General features: G+C 48.8%; 1 protein-coding gene across 2 annotated transcripts; it reads left to right on the plus strand.

Moving 5' to 3' along the window:
- The first annotated feature begins 1,204 nt into the window (after nt 1-1,204).
- RUVBL2 (RuvB like AAA ATPase 2) lies at nt 1,205-16,192 on the plus strand. Of its 2 annotated transcripts, XM_053362767.1 has the most exons (16): nt 1,205-1,322; nt 2,988-3,036; nt 3,861-3,916; nt 4,637-4,778; nt 5,590-5,719; nt 6,147-6,213; nt 6,351-6,457; nt 7,928-8,021; nt 8,505-8,628; nt 9,404-9,498; nt 9,623-9,741; nt 11,021-11,140; nt 11,299-11,428; nt 13,172-13,286; nt 15,429-15,469; nt 16,078-16,192. In XM_053362767.1, the coding sequence occupies exons 1-15, from the start codon at nt 1,308-1,310 to the stop codon at nt 15,452-15,454; spliced, it is 1,389 nt and encodes a 462-aa protein (XP_053218742.1). In that variant the 5' UTR covers nt 1,205-1,307; the 3' UTR covers nt 15,455-15,469; nt 16,078-16,192. The 2 variants fall into 2 exon arrangements, with proteins under 2 accessions (XP_053218742.1, XP_053218741.1); XM_053362766.1 differs by lacking the exon at nt 15,429-15,469.
- The last annotated feature ends 150 nt before the right edge of the window (nt 16,193-16,342 follow it).

The raw sequence follows: 16,342 nt of genomic DNA on the forward strand, positions 1-16,342 counted from the left end.
GAGAGGAGATTTGAACCCTAGTCTCCCACATCATTACACAATACTGTTTATGTTGATTTAACCCCATCCCATGCTAAAGCCACTATGTTAATATAGATTATGTATGGTATATATATGAACACACACAAAGGGGGAAGGGGACTGGACAAGATAGCTTACAGTGGAGGTGTTCCCTGGCAGGGAGGAGCAGTTGGCTGCTGCATCAAAGTGACAGCTATTCTAAGAGGACTCAAGTTTTTGAGTGGGGAACCAAACTACCTAAAATAAAACACCCCCTCCTCCAGTTTTTGTTTCGTTGTTGTGTTCCATAAAACCAATCTGAGTCCTGAATTGATAGTGTGTTGTTCTTACGGGCAGTGTGGCTAAAACTTTCTGAGGCCTGGAAGAACGAACTGTGTCTCTGGCACAGGATATACATGGCAGGAGTTCTAGGTAACTTCTAGGTTAGATTACTGCAATGTGTTATATGTGGGGCCACCTCTTGAAGTCGCTTTGGAAACTCCAGCTGGTACAGGTTGCTTGCTGGGGCAAGATGATTTGAGCATATAAGGCTGATTTTGTATGCATGATGCTTTTAGGGTGGCGTTTGGCTAAGGGATGGGGCGATGTCCCAAGTCTTTAAAGGTTCCTGCACACTTTGTTCGTGGTCTCTCACTTCCTCACATGGAGGTGTGTGTGTGTGGCGGGGAGGTCAGCGGATCTAGTTGCAAAAGAAAAATAAAGATCTGTCTTGCTTTCACTGGATCCTACCTCCATCCATTTTTCTATGACTGATAATGAGCTTAGGGGACACTAAGTCACTTGGGGATGACGTCTTGTTTACATCAGGGAGGTGGGCAGCAAAAGCCAACCCATAATTTTCCTACGACAGGTTGCCTTGGGCAAGATAAAGTGACTAACAAATAATAATAATAATAGTCTCTAGAGACAGGAGGACGCCAAGCAAAAAAATAATAAAAACAAACAGTGATCTGTGAACCAGTATGAGGTGATGGCGAGAACGTTTAAAATCTTCCTTCAAAACCATCCCCCCTCCCACGTTTCGGACTACAACTCCCATCAGCCCCAGCGCGGCTGCGGGAGCCTCATAATCCGTCGGGAAGGCTGGCGTTAAGGGCCCCTCTACAGGGAGGAATGAGCTGGAGGACCGGAGCGACAATAGAGGTCAGCTAGAGCGGCACCCTCCGTTAGGACCGCTTCCTGTTTCCGGCTTCTGCTCCCGGGCTGCTGAAGCTGTTGGGGCGGGCGGAGCGGGCTGGTGCTTAGAGACGGCGCGAGACTGAAGCAGGAGGAGCAGCAGCAGCAGCATGGCAACCGCCGCGGTGAGCGACAAGCCTCTTTCCCTTCCAGGAAAGAGACCCGGATTGTTCGGAACTTTTTTGAGTGGGGAGGAAGGGGGGCCCGGGGCGCTCCCCTGCCCTCCGTTTGCCTCCGTGCGTCGCCCTAGGGCTGCCCCCGGAGCCTCACCGGCCCCATCTGAGGGGAGTGGGGGTGGGGAATCTCCTCAGAAGTTTGTGGGACTCCCGACCGCAACCTGGGACCGCTCAGTTTGTCAGAACAGCAGACTCTGAATTTCAGGGTCGCGAGTTCGAGACCCACGTGGGGGCAAAAAATGGTCCTGGCTTTGCAAGGGGGTCGGGCCAGATGACCCTCGCGGTCTCTCCCAACCCCTACAATGTTGTGGTGATTCCCATCAGCCCCGGCCCCCCATGGCCAGCAGTCAGGGATGATTCAAGTTGCAAGAAAGGAGATTCCGGCTAAACTTTCCGACAGTGGAATGGAGTCTCCCTTGGGAGGTCATGGGCTCTGCTTCCTTGGAGGTTTTGAAGCAGGGGTTGGATGGCTGCCTGTCTCATAAATGCTTTAGCTGAGATTCCTGCATTGCAGGGGGGGTTGGACTGGATGACCCCTGGGGTCCCTTCTAAATCTACAATTCTATGATGGGCATAGTCCAGGGAGAACCGGAGGGCCACAGGTTTCACCCCCACCCCTTACTGAAGACAGATACATCCATCTCATGCGTTTTCAAATCCGGATTTTTCTCCAAGGAGCTCCAGCTGGGATAAAATTGTAGAGTTGAAAGCCACCCCAAATGGTCACCTAGTCCAACTCCTGGCAATGCAGGAATCTCAACTAAAGCATCCATGTCATTTGGCGGAGGGAGCCTGTTCCACTGTGGGGCAGTCCTTGCTGTCAAGAAAGCTCCCTGTGTAGTGCATCGATAAAAGTGCAAAGCTAAGCAGGATCTAGTATGACTTCAAATTGGATTGGGGCCTGCCTGTTGGGATTCCTGCCTTGCAAGTGGTTGGGGATCCCGTCCAACTCTACAGTTCAGTGATTCTCAGAAAATTCTTCCTGGTGTATAGTCAGAATCTCCTTTCTTGTGACTTGAAGCTATTGATTAGGGTCCTTACCTGAAGTGCGGGGGAAAACAAGCTTGCTCCATCTTCTGTGTGACAGCCCTTTATATCCCTTCAGTTTCTTCTTATCCATGCTTAACTTTCATCTCCCTGCATCAGTTAATTTGAGGCTGGTTGTCGTTAGTGAATTTCAAGGCTGAGCTGGATGGTGATGGTCATTGAATGGCTGAGTAAGGGGTTTTCTGTCACGCCAACCACAGCACCCCTCTTAAAGACATCACATGGGCTCTCATATAAGCTTTGCAGATATAGCCTGCAAACGTTTACGTTTTGTGGTTTTACCTTGTAAACCTTGAGGCCCGGTCAAGGAAAAAGGCAAGGTTTTCTCTCCTTCATCTTCGTCATCCTGCTTTTTTGCCCTTTCTATATCCCTCACTTGATTGTTTCAGAAACCGAGTATTCAGTAGTTGTGGAAAGTCACATCCAAATACATGAAAGGATTTAGAATGCTTGTGTTTAGAATGCTTTGTGGTGATGAGGTATGAAATGTAGTGTAACTCTTCCTCCGAAACGTGTCCACTGATACCAGGATTTTGGCAGGCCTCGTTAAATCATTTTCTCTTTCAGGCTACCAAGGTCCCTGAAGTTCGGGATGTCACCCGGATTGAACGGATTGGTGAGTTTCCATTGTTCCTTGACCTGGGATTGTCTCCCATTTTTGCCTGGCGTTCCAATTTATTATAACACTTTTCAGGTATTTGTCTAAACACATGGGGGTTAAAAGTGTATAAAGAACTGGGGGCATGCACATGAAAGGGACTTCGCATGCCTGATCAAACATGCTGAGGAGCCTTTGTGCAATTGGGAACTCTGTGTTATTTGGATTCTAAATTGCACAAGAATCTTGTATGCATGTTCAGTTGAATGTGCATAGGTGCTCCTGGGCTCAGTGGACAGCACTGCCATGCCAATGGACATTGGGGCAGGTCTTCCATCACTGTACACCTTTAACCCTTGGATGGCATCTCGTACACCTCCTTCCGGCAGCCAAGCTGGTGCCAAATGTATTGCTCTGCTTGCTTTTGGACCACATCAGTGAGGCTGAGAAAGGGGTCATGTCATCTGGGCAGCCCAGGACCTCCATGCGCACTGTTTGCGCCCTGGAGAGGTTACTTTGGTGCTGTTAACGCAGCAAAAACAATGCGGGAGGCACAATACGAGTTACCAGTCTCTGCAGCCACAGCGGGCGCTGTGATTCTCCAGTGGTTTGACTTCACCCCTGGGGGCACACTCCATTGTCTCTTGAGACAGACAGATGACAACAAAGAGTTGAAGCAAATGCCTGAATAGGACTTGTCAAGTTCCTCAGTGAAGATTATGCTGCTTTCTCCATGGAAGTAAATGCTTTAAAAAAGCATATTTGATCAAGGGGCAGGACAAGGACAGATGGGTTTGTGGGTCACTGACCATCTAATAATAGTCTGCATGTCTCTCACACAGGTGCCCACTCCCACATTAGAGGACTTGGCTTAGATGATACGTTGGAACCCAGACAGGTACCTGGAAAAAGAGCTTTCAGAGAGTTGCTAGATTGGTGTGTGTGTGTGTGTAATTGGTAAAATCTAATCAAATAGAAAGTGGAATACTAGGAGCTTTCAGAATATATAATAACAGATGAGTGGTACACAGGTTGTTGCTATGCATTGTGGATGTAGAGGCGCTTGTTTCTGGGGCCACATATGTAGTATGATCATGTGTTTTCTGTGCACATAACATTGAAAGTGCTAAAGCTTCCTGGGTGTTAACGTTGACGCTCTCACCCTGCTCTGCCTCTGGTTATCTTTGTCCAGCCAATCGCAGTGGAAATTAATAGATTTGCCAACATCATTAAAAAATATAGATTAGCCCCTTTCCCACCATTTTCCATGCAAGAGGGGGATGGGAGTGGGTTGCTGGAGGGTAATGAAATGGTGAATGCAAGTGATTTGAATGAAAGCTATAGGTGTTGCCATTGGGATCATAAGCCTTTATGTAGCTTTTTGATGTTTGTGGGTGCATTAATGGGCTTACAGGGGGCAGGGTGAAATAAAAAGGAATAAATAAGGGGTAGTACAGAGTGGGAATGAGGAGGAAGTGAGGAAGGTAGGGTGCTGTGTATGTGTTTGAGAGGAATACAGATCTGTGATTGTTGAACCAAGGGAATAAATAAATTGTGGGGCCTTTTGGTTTTCCTGTTCCTTCACTGTTTTCTCTCCCTCTCCCCACCACCTGGCTAGGTGTCCCAGGGCATGGTAGGCCAACTAGCTGCCCGTCGAGCTGCTGGTGTGATCTTGGAGATGATCAAGGAGGGGAAGATTGCTGGTCGGGCCGTCCTGATCGCTGGCCAACCAGGCACAGGGAAGACCGCCATTGCTATGGGTAAGGTCCAGACACCAAAACTACTTCTGCTGACACTTGAAGTAGGAATAGTGCCAGAGGTAGCATTATTATCAATTTACAATGGAGTGGAAGGTTCACAGGCTATGAAGGACTTGTTCACAAATTTATTGACAGCTGCACAAATTATTATACAGTGGTACCTCTAGTTACGGACTTGATCTGTTGCGGGGTGCTGTTCGCATCCCGAAAAGTCCGCAAGTAGACTACCGCTTCTGCACATGCGCACGGTGCAATAGAGCGCTTTGTGCATGTGCGAGACGCTCAGAGCGTTTCTGCGCATGCGCGTGTGGTGAAACCCAGAAGTATACACTTCCGGATTTGCCGCGTTCATATCCTGAAAAAACGCAACCAGAGACTGACGTAACGAGGTACGACTGTAGCCAGGAAGTAGAAGGGGCAAGCAGAATATAAAATGGAAGAATGGTATAAAGAAGTGTGAGATATAGCTATTAATGATAAATTAACATGTGCCATTAAGTTAAGACAGGGAATATGCAGAAATGATTTTGAAGAGATATGGAAGATGTTTGTAGAATTTGTACTGTTAAAATGGAAAGGGGTCAAACCATCGCAAGAGGTGTTGAAATTTTGGGAGGTTGGATAGTTACAATGAAATGGTCTCGGTGGCGGGGTGCACATTTTTATTCTTTTTTATTTATGAATCTTGTCAAAATATTTTTTAAATGTATAAAAGAACGTATAAAATGTAAATAAATGTATAAAATATAAATAAAAGAATGAAAAAAAGAGAAGTCATGTGTTGTAACCAAGCTGCCATTTCTTCTCTCAGGAATGGCGCAGGCCCTGGGCCTTGACACCCCTTTCACAGCCATTGCTGGCAGCGAGATCTTCTCCTTGGAGATGAGCAAGACCGAGGCGCTGACTCAAGCCTTCCGGCGCTCCATTGGCGTCCGTATCAAGTGAGGAGCAGCCGGGAGGTCTTTTGTTCTCTGGGGGTGGCTTGGGATTTTGAAACAGGACGTTGAGGGTGGGCACTGGAGGATTCAAACAGAAGTGAGGGGAGTCAACAAGGAGGATTCTAGGAAACTTTGAAAAAACTTGTTGAGTATGAGAGCTGGGGAGCAACATGTTTGGTGGTTGATTTTGGCTTTTGTAGCATTTTGCAGGGTGCGTTTAATGCCATCTTTGCGGCTAATGGGATAAAATAGGTCTTCAAAAAATAAACTAGGAGCCAGTGTCTTAAATTGTCTGGCTGGAGAGTGGCACACACAGCGAAGCAAGTCCTCTGAAATTATATTTCCAGCTCTTCTTTTTGATGAAAGTGAGGTACTCTGCAGTCTACCCTCTTTGCCTGCTGAGATCAGTTTTATCCCCTTATTCTTGCAGGGAGGAAACAGAAATCATTGAAGGTGAAGTGGTTGAGATCCAAATAGATCGTCCGGCGACTGGCACTGTAAGTTGAGACTGGAGTATAACGCAGGGGGGATGGCAGGCTAGCTACTACCCAGTAATGGCAGCACTGCACACAGCAGCCCATTTATCAAGGTAACAAGCGCTGGAGAGATGTTGACTGTGTCCTTCTCATTGTAGGGTGCTAAGGTGGGGAAGCTGACACTGAAGACAACCGAGATGGAGACCATCTATGACTTGGGCACCAAGATGATTGAGTCCCTGACCAAGGAGAAAGTGCAGGCTGGGTGAGCCAGGGCCGGGCGTGGAGGTGGGGCACAGGTGGACACAGGTGCGAAGAGAGAGCCAGTGGGGAAGGGCACAGAGAGTTAGGGTTCCTGAGCTGTCTGGTATCTGTGAAGAAAGTCAGGATTGCTGGTTTCTGTGGACAACAGGGAAGCACACTCGAGTGACAAATCGAACCAGGAAAGGATGGGGTGGGGAATGTCTATAACACTGAAGGAGTGATAAAGGTTAACATAGTTCGTAAATAGCACACAGGAGTATTTAATACGTTACCTGGAAATGAGAGGACATGGCTTGGGAAGGCCTGAAGTTCAGCAGTCTTTATACTTTGCCCCTACAGGCCCACATAAATTAATAATAATAGTAAGGTAAAAAGGTAAAAGACCCCTGGATCGTTAAGTCCAGTCAAAGCCGACTATGGGATTGCGGTGCTCATCTCGCTTTCAGGCCGAGGGAGCCGGCGTTTGTCTACAGACAGCTTTCTGGGTCACGTGGCCAGCATGGCTAAACCGCTTCTGGCGCAACGGGACACCATGACGGAAGCCAGAGCGCACAGAAACGCTGTTTACCTTCCCACCGCAGTCATATCTCTTTATCTACTTGCACAGGTGTGCTTTTGAACTGCTAGGTTGGCAGGAGCTGGGACAGAGCAATGGGAGCTCAACCCGTCACAGGGATTCGAACCGCTGACCTTCCGATCGGCAAGCCCAAGTGGCTTAGCGGTTTAGACCATAGTGCGGCCCGCGTCTAATAATAATAATAATAATAATATCCTGCCCATCTGACTTGCTTGCCACTCTGGGTGGCTTCCAACATATATAAAAACATAAAACATTACACATTAAAAGGCTTCCGTATACAGGGCTGCCTCTAAATATCTTCTAAAGCTGCTGACTCTCTTACAGAACAGACAGACAGTATGTGTATCCACTTACATGAGAACATTGACTCAGAATCATTCATGTCAGAGGTCCACAAATTACAGCTAGGTTTGGCAGCCAAGTGTTCATTTACACTTGCCGGCTGCGATGTCCGATCCCACCCTGATAGTGCAGCAACGTTATATGAATTTAGCAAGAAGGATATTGTCTGATGAAGTTATGCAGCTCAGGCTTGAACAGAGCAACTAGCTCAGCTTCCTCTGGCTCCACCCCTTTCAAATTTCCCCTAACCATCATAAAACTGAGGATTCTTCTTAGCTCTGCATTTTCTCCCCAGAGCAGAGAGAGCCTTGGCAGAGCTACCCTTGCCGGTGGAGCTATCGAAGGTTAGTGTAGGTTAGGCTTCTTGCCACCCATAACCATGAATGGCACCCTACTAAGCGCTCTTTAACCCGTGCATCAGTTTTGAGGAGAGAAGATAAATGAACTTGCCCTCCCGAAGCGATGGCGGGTGGGTCCTTTGCGAGGTGTCTTCCACCCAGAGCCAAAAGGCCCAGTCCTCATATTTCCTCCTCCTTTTTGTGTCCACAGGGATGTCATTACCATTGACAAAGCCACGGGGAAGATCACCAAACTAGGACGCTCCTTTACCCGGGCAAGGGACTACGATGCTATGGGTTCGCAGGTATTTGCAGTGAGGGGTGAGAAGTGATGGAGATCCCAAAGCTCCATTGTGAGGGGCGACCTTTGCATGCCATAGTTAGATGCCATAGCTCAGTGGAGCACCTGCTTCGCACACCGAAAGTGCCCAGCTCATTCCCCAACATCTCCAGCTCAAAGGATCTCGGGGAGATGGACGTGAGGCCCTAGGGCAGGGATGAGGAACCTGTGGTCCTCCAGATGTTCTTAGACTACAACTCCCATCATCCTTTACCATCTGCCATGCTGCCTAGGGCCAATGCAAGTTGTAGTCCAGCAACATCCCGAGGGCCGCAGGTTCCTCATCCCTGCCTTAAAAGAGTTGCTGGCTGTTAGAGCAGATAGATGGACCCACAGTTTAATTTCACATAAGAGTTTTCTGCCCCTGGGCTCGAGCACGAATGGGCTTGGGTGCCAGGCATGAGAAGCATTCAGGTCTTCCAACTGCCTATATTATTCCCTGTCCCAGACCAAGTTTGTCCAGTGCCCTGACGGGGAGCTGCAGAAGCGCAAGGAAGTGGTGCACACAGTCTCGCTGCATGAAATTGATGTCATCAACAGCCGCACACAGGGCTTCCTCGCACTCTTCTCTGGTATGACGATATGGATGAACTGGAGGGAGTGGGGTGGAAGTAGTTCATTGGAAACCTGGAGTTGGAGCATGGGTAGGCAAACTAAGGCCCAGGGGCCAGATCAGGTCTAGTCTCCTAAATCCGGCCCACGGACGGTCCGGGAATCAGTGTGTTTTTACATGAGTAGAATGTGTCCTTTTATTTAAAATGCATATCTGGGTTATTTGTGGGGCATAGGAATTCGTTCTTTTTTTTTGGTCAAAATATAGTCCAGCCCCCCCACAAGGTTTGAGGGACACTGGACCGGCCCCCTGCTGGAAACATTTGCTGACCCCTTACTTGGAGGGTTTTGCAGAAATTTAGGCTGCTGCATCATTGTATCTGGACTAGGAGTGGCTGCCAAGACCATATAACACCAGTCCTGAAAGACCTACATTGGCTCCAAGTACGTTTCCGAGCACAATTCAAAGTGCTGGTGCTGACCTTTAAAGCCCTAAACAGCCTCGGTCCTCTATACCTGAAGGAGCATCTTCACCCCCATTGTTCAGCCCAGACACTGAGGTCCAGAGCCGAGGGCCTTCTGGCGGTTCCCTCACTGCGAGAAGTGAGGTTACAGGGAACCAGGCGGAGGACCTTCTTGGTAGTGGCACCCGCCCTGTGGAATGCCCTCCCATCAGATGTCAAGGAAATAAACAACTCTCTGACTTTTAGAAGACATCTGAAGGCAGCCCTGTTTTTGAAGAGGCAACTGTTCATGTCTCTTCCTCCCCCTCCCTCATCTTGTGTATGTTCCCAGGTGACACAGGGGAGATAAAATCCGAGGTGCGAGAGCAGATCAACGCTAAGGTTGCCGAGTGGCGAGAGGAGGGCAAGGCCGAGGTGATCCCAGGGGTGAGTCCTGTTTTAGAGTGCGTGTTGCACCCTCCGCTGCTCTCTTCCATGCTTTCCTCTGGTTTGAGTGTTTTGCTGGGTGGGCAATGCCATTCTCCTCCTTTTTTCCCCATTTCCCTTCCAGGTATTGTTCATTGACGAGGTCCACATGCTGGACATTGAGTGCTTCTCCTTCCTGAACCGGGCCCTGGAGAGTGACATGGCACCTGTCCTCATCATGGCTACCAATCGAGGCATCACCAGGTTGGCAGAGTTCACCGTGGGGTGGGGCATGGCACCATATCACCGGGCAGTCGGGCACTGGCCGTGGTGGCGTTTTGGCGGCTGACTAGTTGCTGATCAGAATCCCATTTCTCAGTGACCCAGGCAATGACATAATTCTTCCATGCCTCCTGTAACTAACTGCACCTGCCATGAGGCAGAGCACACAAGCTGGGCAGAACACCGAAACCTCTTTTTTTGCTTCTGAAAATCCTGGCCAAATTCACTGGCAGAGGCGCCTAAGACGGGCTAAAGAGGGGCTTTTTCTATGCAGTCAAGAAGGCAGGCAGGATGTTGGTAGACAAGGGCACAGTGGGAGGATGCCTTGTGGTTGGGATGGGGAGACTGTGAGCGACATCTGCAGAGGCACCGGCACCCCACTTCTAGAGGGGAGGTGATGGAGATGCCAGCCGTCGCTGATGAAGTCACAACTAGATTGCTGGAAAGCTGTTGGTATTTAAGTAAGTGGTTTTTGAAGGCATGGCTCTACGTCACTGGACTGAATGCAGCAGCAATATGGAGGACCTGTCCTGCATACAGGGAGAGGCTGAGAGGAATATGCCTGCTGCCTAGAGGAGATTCCTTGCCACCAGGTGTCAGGGAATGGTCTGAACCAGAGGATTGGGGAATGCATTCTCAGGTGGATAAGCTCCTCTTTGAAGAGGAGGAGGGGGAAGGGGAAGATTTGCTTCCCCCGTTTCCAGTGGTTTCAGGAGCAGAGAGAGGCGCAGACACTGAGCAGCTTCAACAGGAGTTGCCTAGTTATGAGATAACGGAGAGAGAAACAGAAGGGAGGGAACAGCCAGCAGAGACGTCATTAGAGGGCGTGGGGGACATAGCTGTCAACTTTTCCCTTTTCTTCGAGGAATCCTATTTGGAATAAGGGAATTTCCCTTTAAAAAAGGAAACTTTGACAGCTATGGTGGGGGACCCTCCCTCCCCAAGAACTAGGAAGTCCGTCCATATTAGAGAACAAAGAATGCAGAGGAGGAGGAACTTTTCCATTGGCGCCCAGGATGTTGAGGGAGACGGAAGGGGTGGGGGATTTAGAGTAGCCAACTGCTCTCCTTATAGAGAGATGTGGATTTTTGCTCGCAACCAGATGACTGAATGAAAAGGACTATAAAATATAAACTGCTCGTTAATTCTTGTCTGTGAAGTTACCAAAGGGAGGGGAGGACTCTCCACGCCTGACACCAGGCTGGCAGGAACGGAGGTCCTTCAGCCGCCTCTCATTCTGGGTCTGTCCTCCTTGATGCAGGATTCGTGGCACCAACTACCAGAGCCCCCACGGCATCCCCATTGACCTCCTGGACCGCATGCTCATCATCTCAACCTCCCCTTACAGCGACAAGGAGACCAAGCAGATCCTTAAAATCCGGTGAGCGAGAGGGCGCTTGAGGGCGCAGCAGTTCCTGCCTCGGAGGGATGCTTCCGCCCTGCCCATCTTACCGCATCACAGTTTTGCTGTTGCTGTTCCGGCGTCTCGCCCTGCGCTGTGGAAGCTTTCCTTATTCTGAGCTGGAATATCTCTTGCAGGTGTGAGGAGGAGGATGTCGAGATGAACGAAGACGCCTACACGGTGCTGACGCGGATCGGCTTGGAGACCTCCCTGCGCTATGCCATCCAGCTCATCACAGCCGCCAGCTTGGTGTGTCGCAAGCGGAAGGTGAGCTCTGGCACTATGTAGAGTCCGGGGACTTCCAACAGGGCAGCACCATTCCAGTGCTGCCATTCTTCAGAAGGCCAATAAATCCTTACTTTTTCTCCCTCTCTTCTCAGCCTGACCCGCAGCTTGCAAAAACACCTTACTTGTGCCCATGTGTGTGTGTGCATATCATGAGCTTCATTTTCCATAAATAATAATTATTATTATTTATTACTTATACTCCACCCATCTGGCCGGGCCTCCCTAGCCACTCTGGGCAGCTCCCAACAGAATATTAAAAACATATGAAAACATCATACATTAAAAACTTCCCTAAACAGGGCTGCAATCAGATGTCTTCTAAAAGTCAGATAGTGGTTTATTTCCTTGACATCTGATGGGAGGGTGTTCCACAGGGCGGGCGCCACTACCAAGAAGGCCCTCTGCCTGGTTCCCTGTAGCTTCACTTCTCACAGTGAGGGAACCGCCGGAAGGCCCTCGGAGCTGGACCTCGGTGTCCGGGCTGAATGATGGGGGTGGAGACTCTTCTTCAGGCGTCTATCCCATTGTTCTAAAAAGGTCTATCCCATCCTTCTAGTGCCTGTGTGCTATGCTTAAAACCATTTAAAATCCCCACTGTCTTAAAAAGCGATCAGAAGCAGAGGGGCACAGATTACCAACTGCATCTGCTCCTGGATTGGAGATGGAAGCAAGAAAGTTTCAGTGCCATTAGGGCAGCATTTGCCCATGTGGCTCCCTCCTGATGTCTTGGACTGCCAACTCCCATGATAGGAGGTGTGTTGGGAGCTTAGAGCAGGCATAGGCAATATTGGAACAGAGCTTCTTCGAGATTCGGAATTTAAAATAAAGGACTATCAAAAAAACCGACAGAGAGAAATTGAGAGGCAATTAAGTGCCTCGGATGTGAGGTCGGCAGGCTGATTTCAGATGGACTGATGGACTTTGGTTGGGGATCGAAACCGGGAAAGGGGGTGGTAGGGCTTTGGGAATCCAAAGGGTGTACAAATATATTTTGGTTTAATTAAGTTGGTTCTGCCACTAACATAAAAATGGGGATTTTGGGGAAGGGATTTGGGGCCGACCTTAGCAAAAGATTGTTAAGAATAAGTGTTGATGTATAAAGATTGAGGTTTATAAGTTAAAATTGATTAAGTAAAATGAATTAGAGGAAACAAGGTAAAGTGTGGGGACAAAAATTTGCTGAGCTAAAAATTGGAATTGGAATACAAGAAGGGCAGGTGTGGGGAAGTCAAGGAAATTGGGTATGGAAAGTAAGTAATGTAAACTTTTTTAACTGTTGCTTTTTCTTTTTCTTTTTTTTCTTTTCTGTTTTTCTTTTATATTTTTTGGAAAATTTCAATAAATATATTTTAAAAAAAAGAGCAGGCATAGGCAAACTCCAGCCCTCCAGATGTTTGGGACTACAATTCCCATAATCCCTGACCACTGGTCCTGTTAGCTAGGGATGATGGGAATTGTAGTCCCAAACATCTGGAGGGCCGGAGTTTGCCTATGCCTGGCTTAGAGAGTCAGTGGCATCTCTTTATCAAAACCCCTAAGCTCTTGGAGAAGAGTTGAGGGGGAGGCATAAAACTAGAAGCGTTTGGAAGCCCAGAGTAGTCCTCAGTTTTCATTTCCAGGACTAGTTGGAGGGAGTTGTCTGGAGTGGTGAAACTTTGCTGGAGTTTGTGCTGTGCTCTTCTCCTGCTGGGAGCCCTGACCTCTCTCCCTCCTCATTCACAGGGCACAGAGGTTCAGGTGGACGACATCAAGCGCGTGTACTCGCTGTTCCTGGACGAGTCACGCTCCACTCAGTACATGAAAGAGTACCAGGATGCCTTCATGTTCAATGAACTCAGTGAGTAACAAGTTGAGGCGAAGGGATGTGTGGGTTGAAAACCTCCTCCAGCCGGGGTCATCCTCGCTAGAGCTTTTGAAGTGTATGTAGGACTTTCACAGCAGAAAAACGCAGGAGGCACTTGGAAAAAATGGAGAGCTCTGCTTTCGTCAAGGCCAGTAAAGGACAAGAACAGAGCAGTTGAATTCCTTTAGATCCGTTTGGGGAACTTCAAGCCCAGGGCCAAATAAAGAAGCCCTCTCTATCTGATGGGAGTCGGGAGCAGGTCAGCAAGAACTTACAAGGTGAAATTAACAGCAACTCTTCCCAGTAGGCCTTTCCCCAATGAGGCAGCTGTAGAGATTCAAAGGTCCCTGCCTTCCCACAGCTCCCTAAGTCTCTTCCTCCTCCTGGGTCCCTCCCAAGCAACCTGAGACTTCTCTGCCTTCTCTGCTCCATCCTCTTCATCCCTCTTCGGGTTCTAGGAGACCAGGTGGAGGGGGAGACACCTTGGCTTCTTCACCAGCCTGCCATAGATATGCTTCCTGGCTCCCCCTCCTCTCCTGCCTCCACTTGCTGCTTCTGGACTGCTCTCTGCCACAGACTCTCCCTACTCACTAAGCCGTGTTACCTCTTCAGCTTCCAACGCCTCCTCTTCCCAGTCTTCTCCAACCACTCATCGTTGTCTCACCACCCGTCCCTGGGCTCTGAGCCTTCTTCCCTTAGGGGTTCCCCAGCTGGTGCCTTCCACCACTCCTCTGCACCCAGCCACTCTATGACACTGGCCCTCAGGAGTCTCCCAGGGCCAGGCCCTTCACAAGCCCTGCTTGTGATCACCTTCATCCAGTAATAATAATAATAATAATAATAATAATAATAATAATAATAATAAATAATTTGCTATTTATACCCTGCCCATCTGGCTGAGTTTCCCCAGCCACTCTGGGCGGCTCCCAATCGAGTGTTAAAAACAATTCAGCATCAGACATTAAAAACTTCCCTAAACAGGGATGCCTTCAGATGTCTTTTAAAAATAAGATAGCTGCTTATTTCCTTGACATCTGATGGGAGGGCGTTTCACAGGGCGGGCGCCACTACCGAGAAGGCCCTCTGCCTGGTTCCCTGTAACCTCACTTCTCGCAATGAGGGAACTGTCAGAAGGCCCTCAGCGCTGGATCTCAGTGTCCAGGCTGAACGATGGGGGTGGAGACGCTCCTTCAGGTATACAGGACCGAGGCCGTTTAGGGCTTTAAAGGTCAGCACCAACACTTCGAACTGTGCTCTTTTTTTTTGCTTCACTTGAATACATTCTGCAACTGTGATATTGCCTCTTGCCTGACCAATTTCCCCTCTGGCTTTGACCACCAAGTGGTATGTGGCCCCCATAAGGTTGTGCTTCTCAGGCAGAAAACCACTGCCGCCCCCTGCTTTAGATCCTTGTTTTGAGGCGATCCTCAAATGCACATTCCGGTTTGTTAAGACGTAACTTCAAAATGTCTATTGCAGCGCTTCTGTCAAAAATGACAGGCATGGGTTGAGTCCTCTTCTTCCCCCACCCCCTTCCCAAAATGTTTGGGCAGACTTTTTAGCGTTGCTGCCTCTCGGTCAGCCAATAACGCAGTGCAGAGTGGAGAAAACTTCCCAGGCAAGTCTGACTTGAAAAAGCAGGCAAGGAAGGATACTTGACGTGGGAATGCTGTTCTTGGCAATGGGTAGCAGCACTGAGCATATGATTCTGCCTTCAATCCATGCTGAGAAATCTTCAAAGGACGTCAAGCCCGTCGCAGCGTACAAACTCATTCACAGGACGGGTTCAGTACTGTATCTGCAAATCCACTGAAAAGTCAAGTTGCACAACAGTAATGATCATGATGCTTCTCATAATTGAAAAGGGGCAAGAATAAGCCTGGTTTTTGCTTTTCGTTCCGCGGTTATTCGTGCAGTGTTCATTGCCCAACGTATGCTAGTGGCTTGGGACCCAGAAAGTTGGTTCTTCTGGGGATGAGTGGTGGTGACACTGGGCGACTTTCATAGGATCAGAATTATGAAGAACCTGTGGGGCGGGTAGAGGATAATCCTCGACTGTTCGATTGTTGTGCACTACATAGGGTAGGCCTTCCTGCTTTTAATCCCCTCCTATTCCTCCCAATCCTCTGTCCTCAGTACCTGCAAGAGACGCATGCAAGTAGGAAAATAATGAAAGTGTGAGTAAAGCAGCGTTTGCTTTTAGTTTGAAAGCACGGAGTGCAGCAGTTGCTCCCCCGGTAGCCTAGCGAGTAACCCAATTTGGGCTGGGGGTGGCAGAGAAGTAGCAGGAACTTCCAAAAATTGTGGTGGTGCATTCCCTCCCCCCTGCATTTCAGTAGACTTCCTGCCTGCTCTGGGAGCTTTGCAGTTGTACTTGCCCTTGAGGGTTTTCTGCTCCCTCTCCTTGCCCAGAGGTCCCCCATTTGTGCCCTACAGCTTTCTAGGCCAGAGTGGAATGCCAAGCTAGCGGCATTCAGCCAGCTACTGGGGAGGAGTTAACCATCCCACTCATGTGTTGACCATCTTGTGATCAATGCTATTAGCCGCCTTTGCCAGGAAGGCAGTTCAGCCTACAGCACAGGCTTGCAGAGAGATTGTTTCACGTCCTCTGTGCAGGGTTTCTGTCAGCTTGAAAGGTTACAACTGGGGACTCTTAAAATTCACGAGTGGCAGGGATGGTGTTCTTTGTTTTACAGAGGAAGACCTCTTTGAGATCCTCTTTTTCGGGGAAGCGGGGAGTGTGTTCTTCCATCTTGAACTCTTGCACCCGCTTTTTGTTTTCCAGAGGGAGAGACCATGGACACGTCTTGAAGGGCGTCCTCGTAGTACCTGCCTCAGGTTGTGTGTGTGAATGGATGTTCTTGTATTATTATTTTGTAAAATAAACCTTTTGGAGAATTCCTGCTGTGATTACAGTGGTAGGGCAAGCAGCAGCAGAATGAGGGGCGGTCTGGTGTTTCAGCAAACGTTTTAGCCTTCTTTGCCTTGTGCAGTAAATGGAAAGGGCCTCTTTGGAGCTGCATAATCTGTGGCTCATACATAAAAAGGTG

Source organism: Podarcis raffonei, chromosome 13 (assembly GCF_027172205.1).
Source record: "Podarcis raffonei isolate rPodRaf1 chromosome 13, rPodRaf1.pri, whole genome shotgun sequence".
NCBI lineage: Eukaryota > Metazoa > Chordata > Lepidosauria > Squamata > Lacertidae > Podarcis > Podarcis raffonei.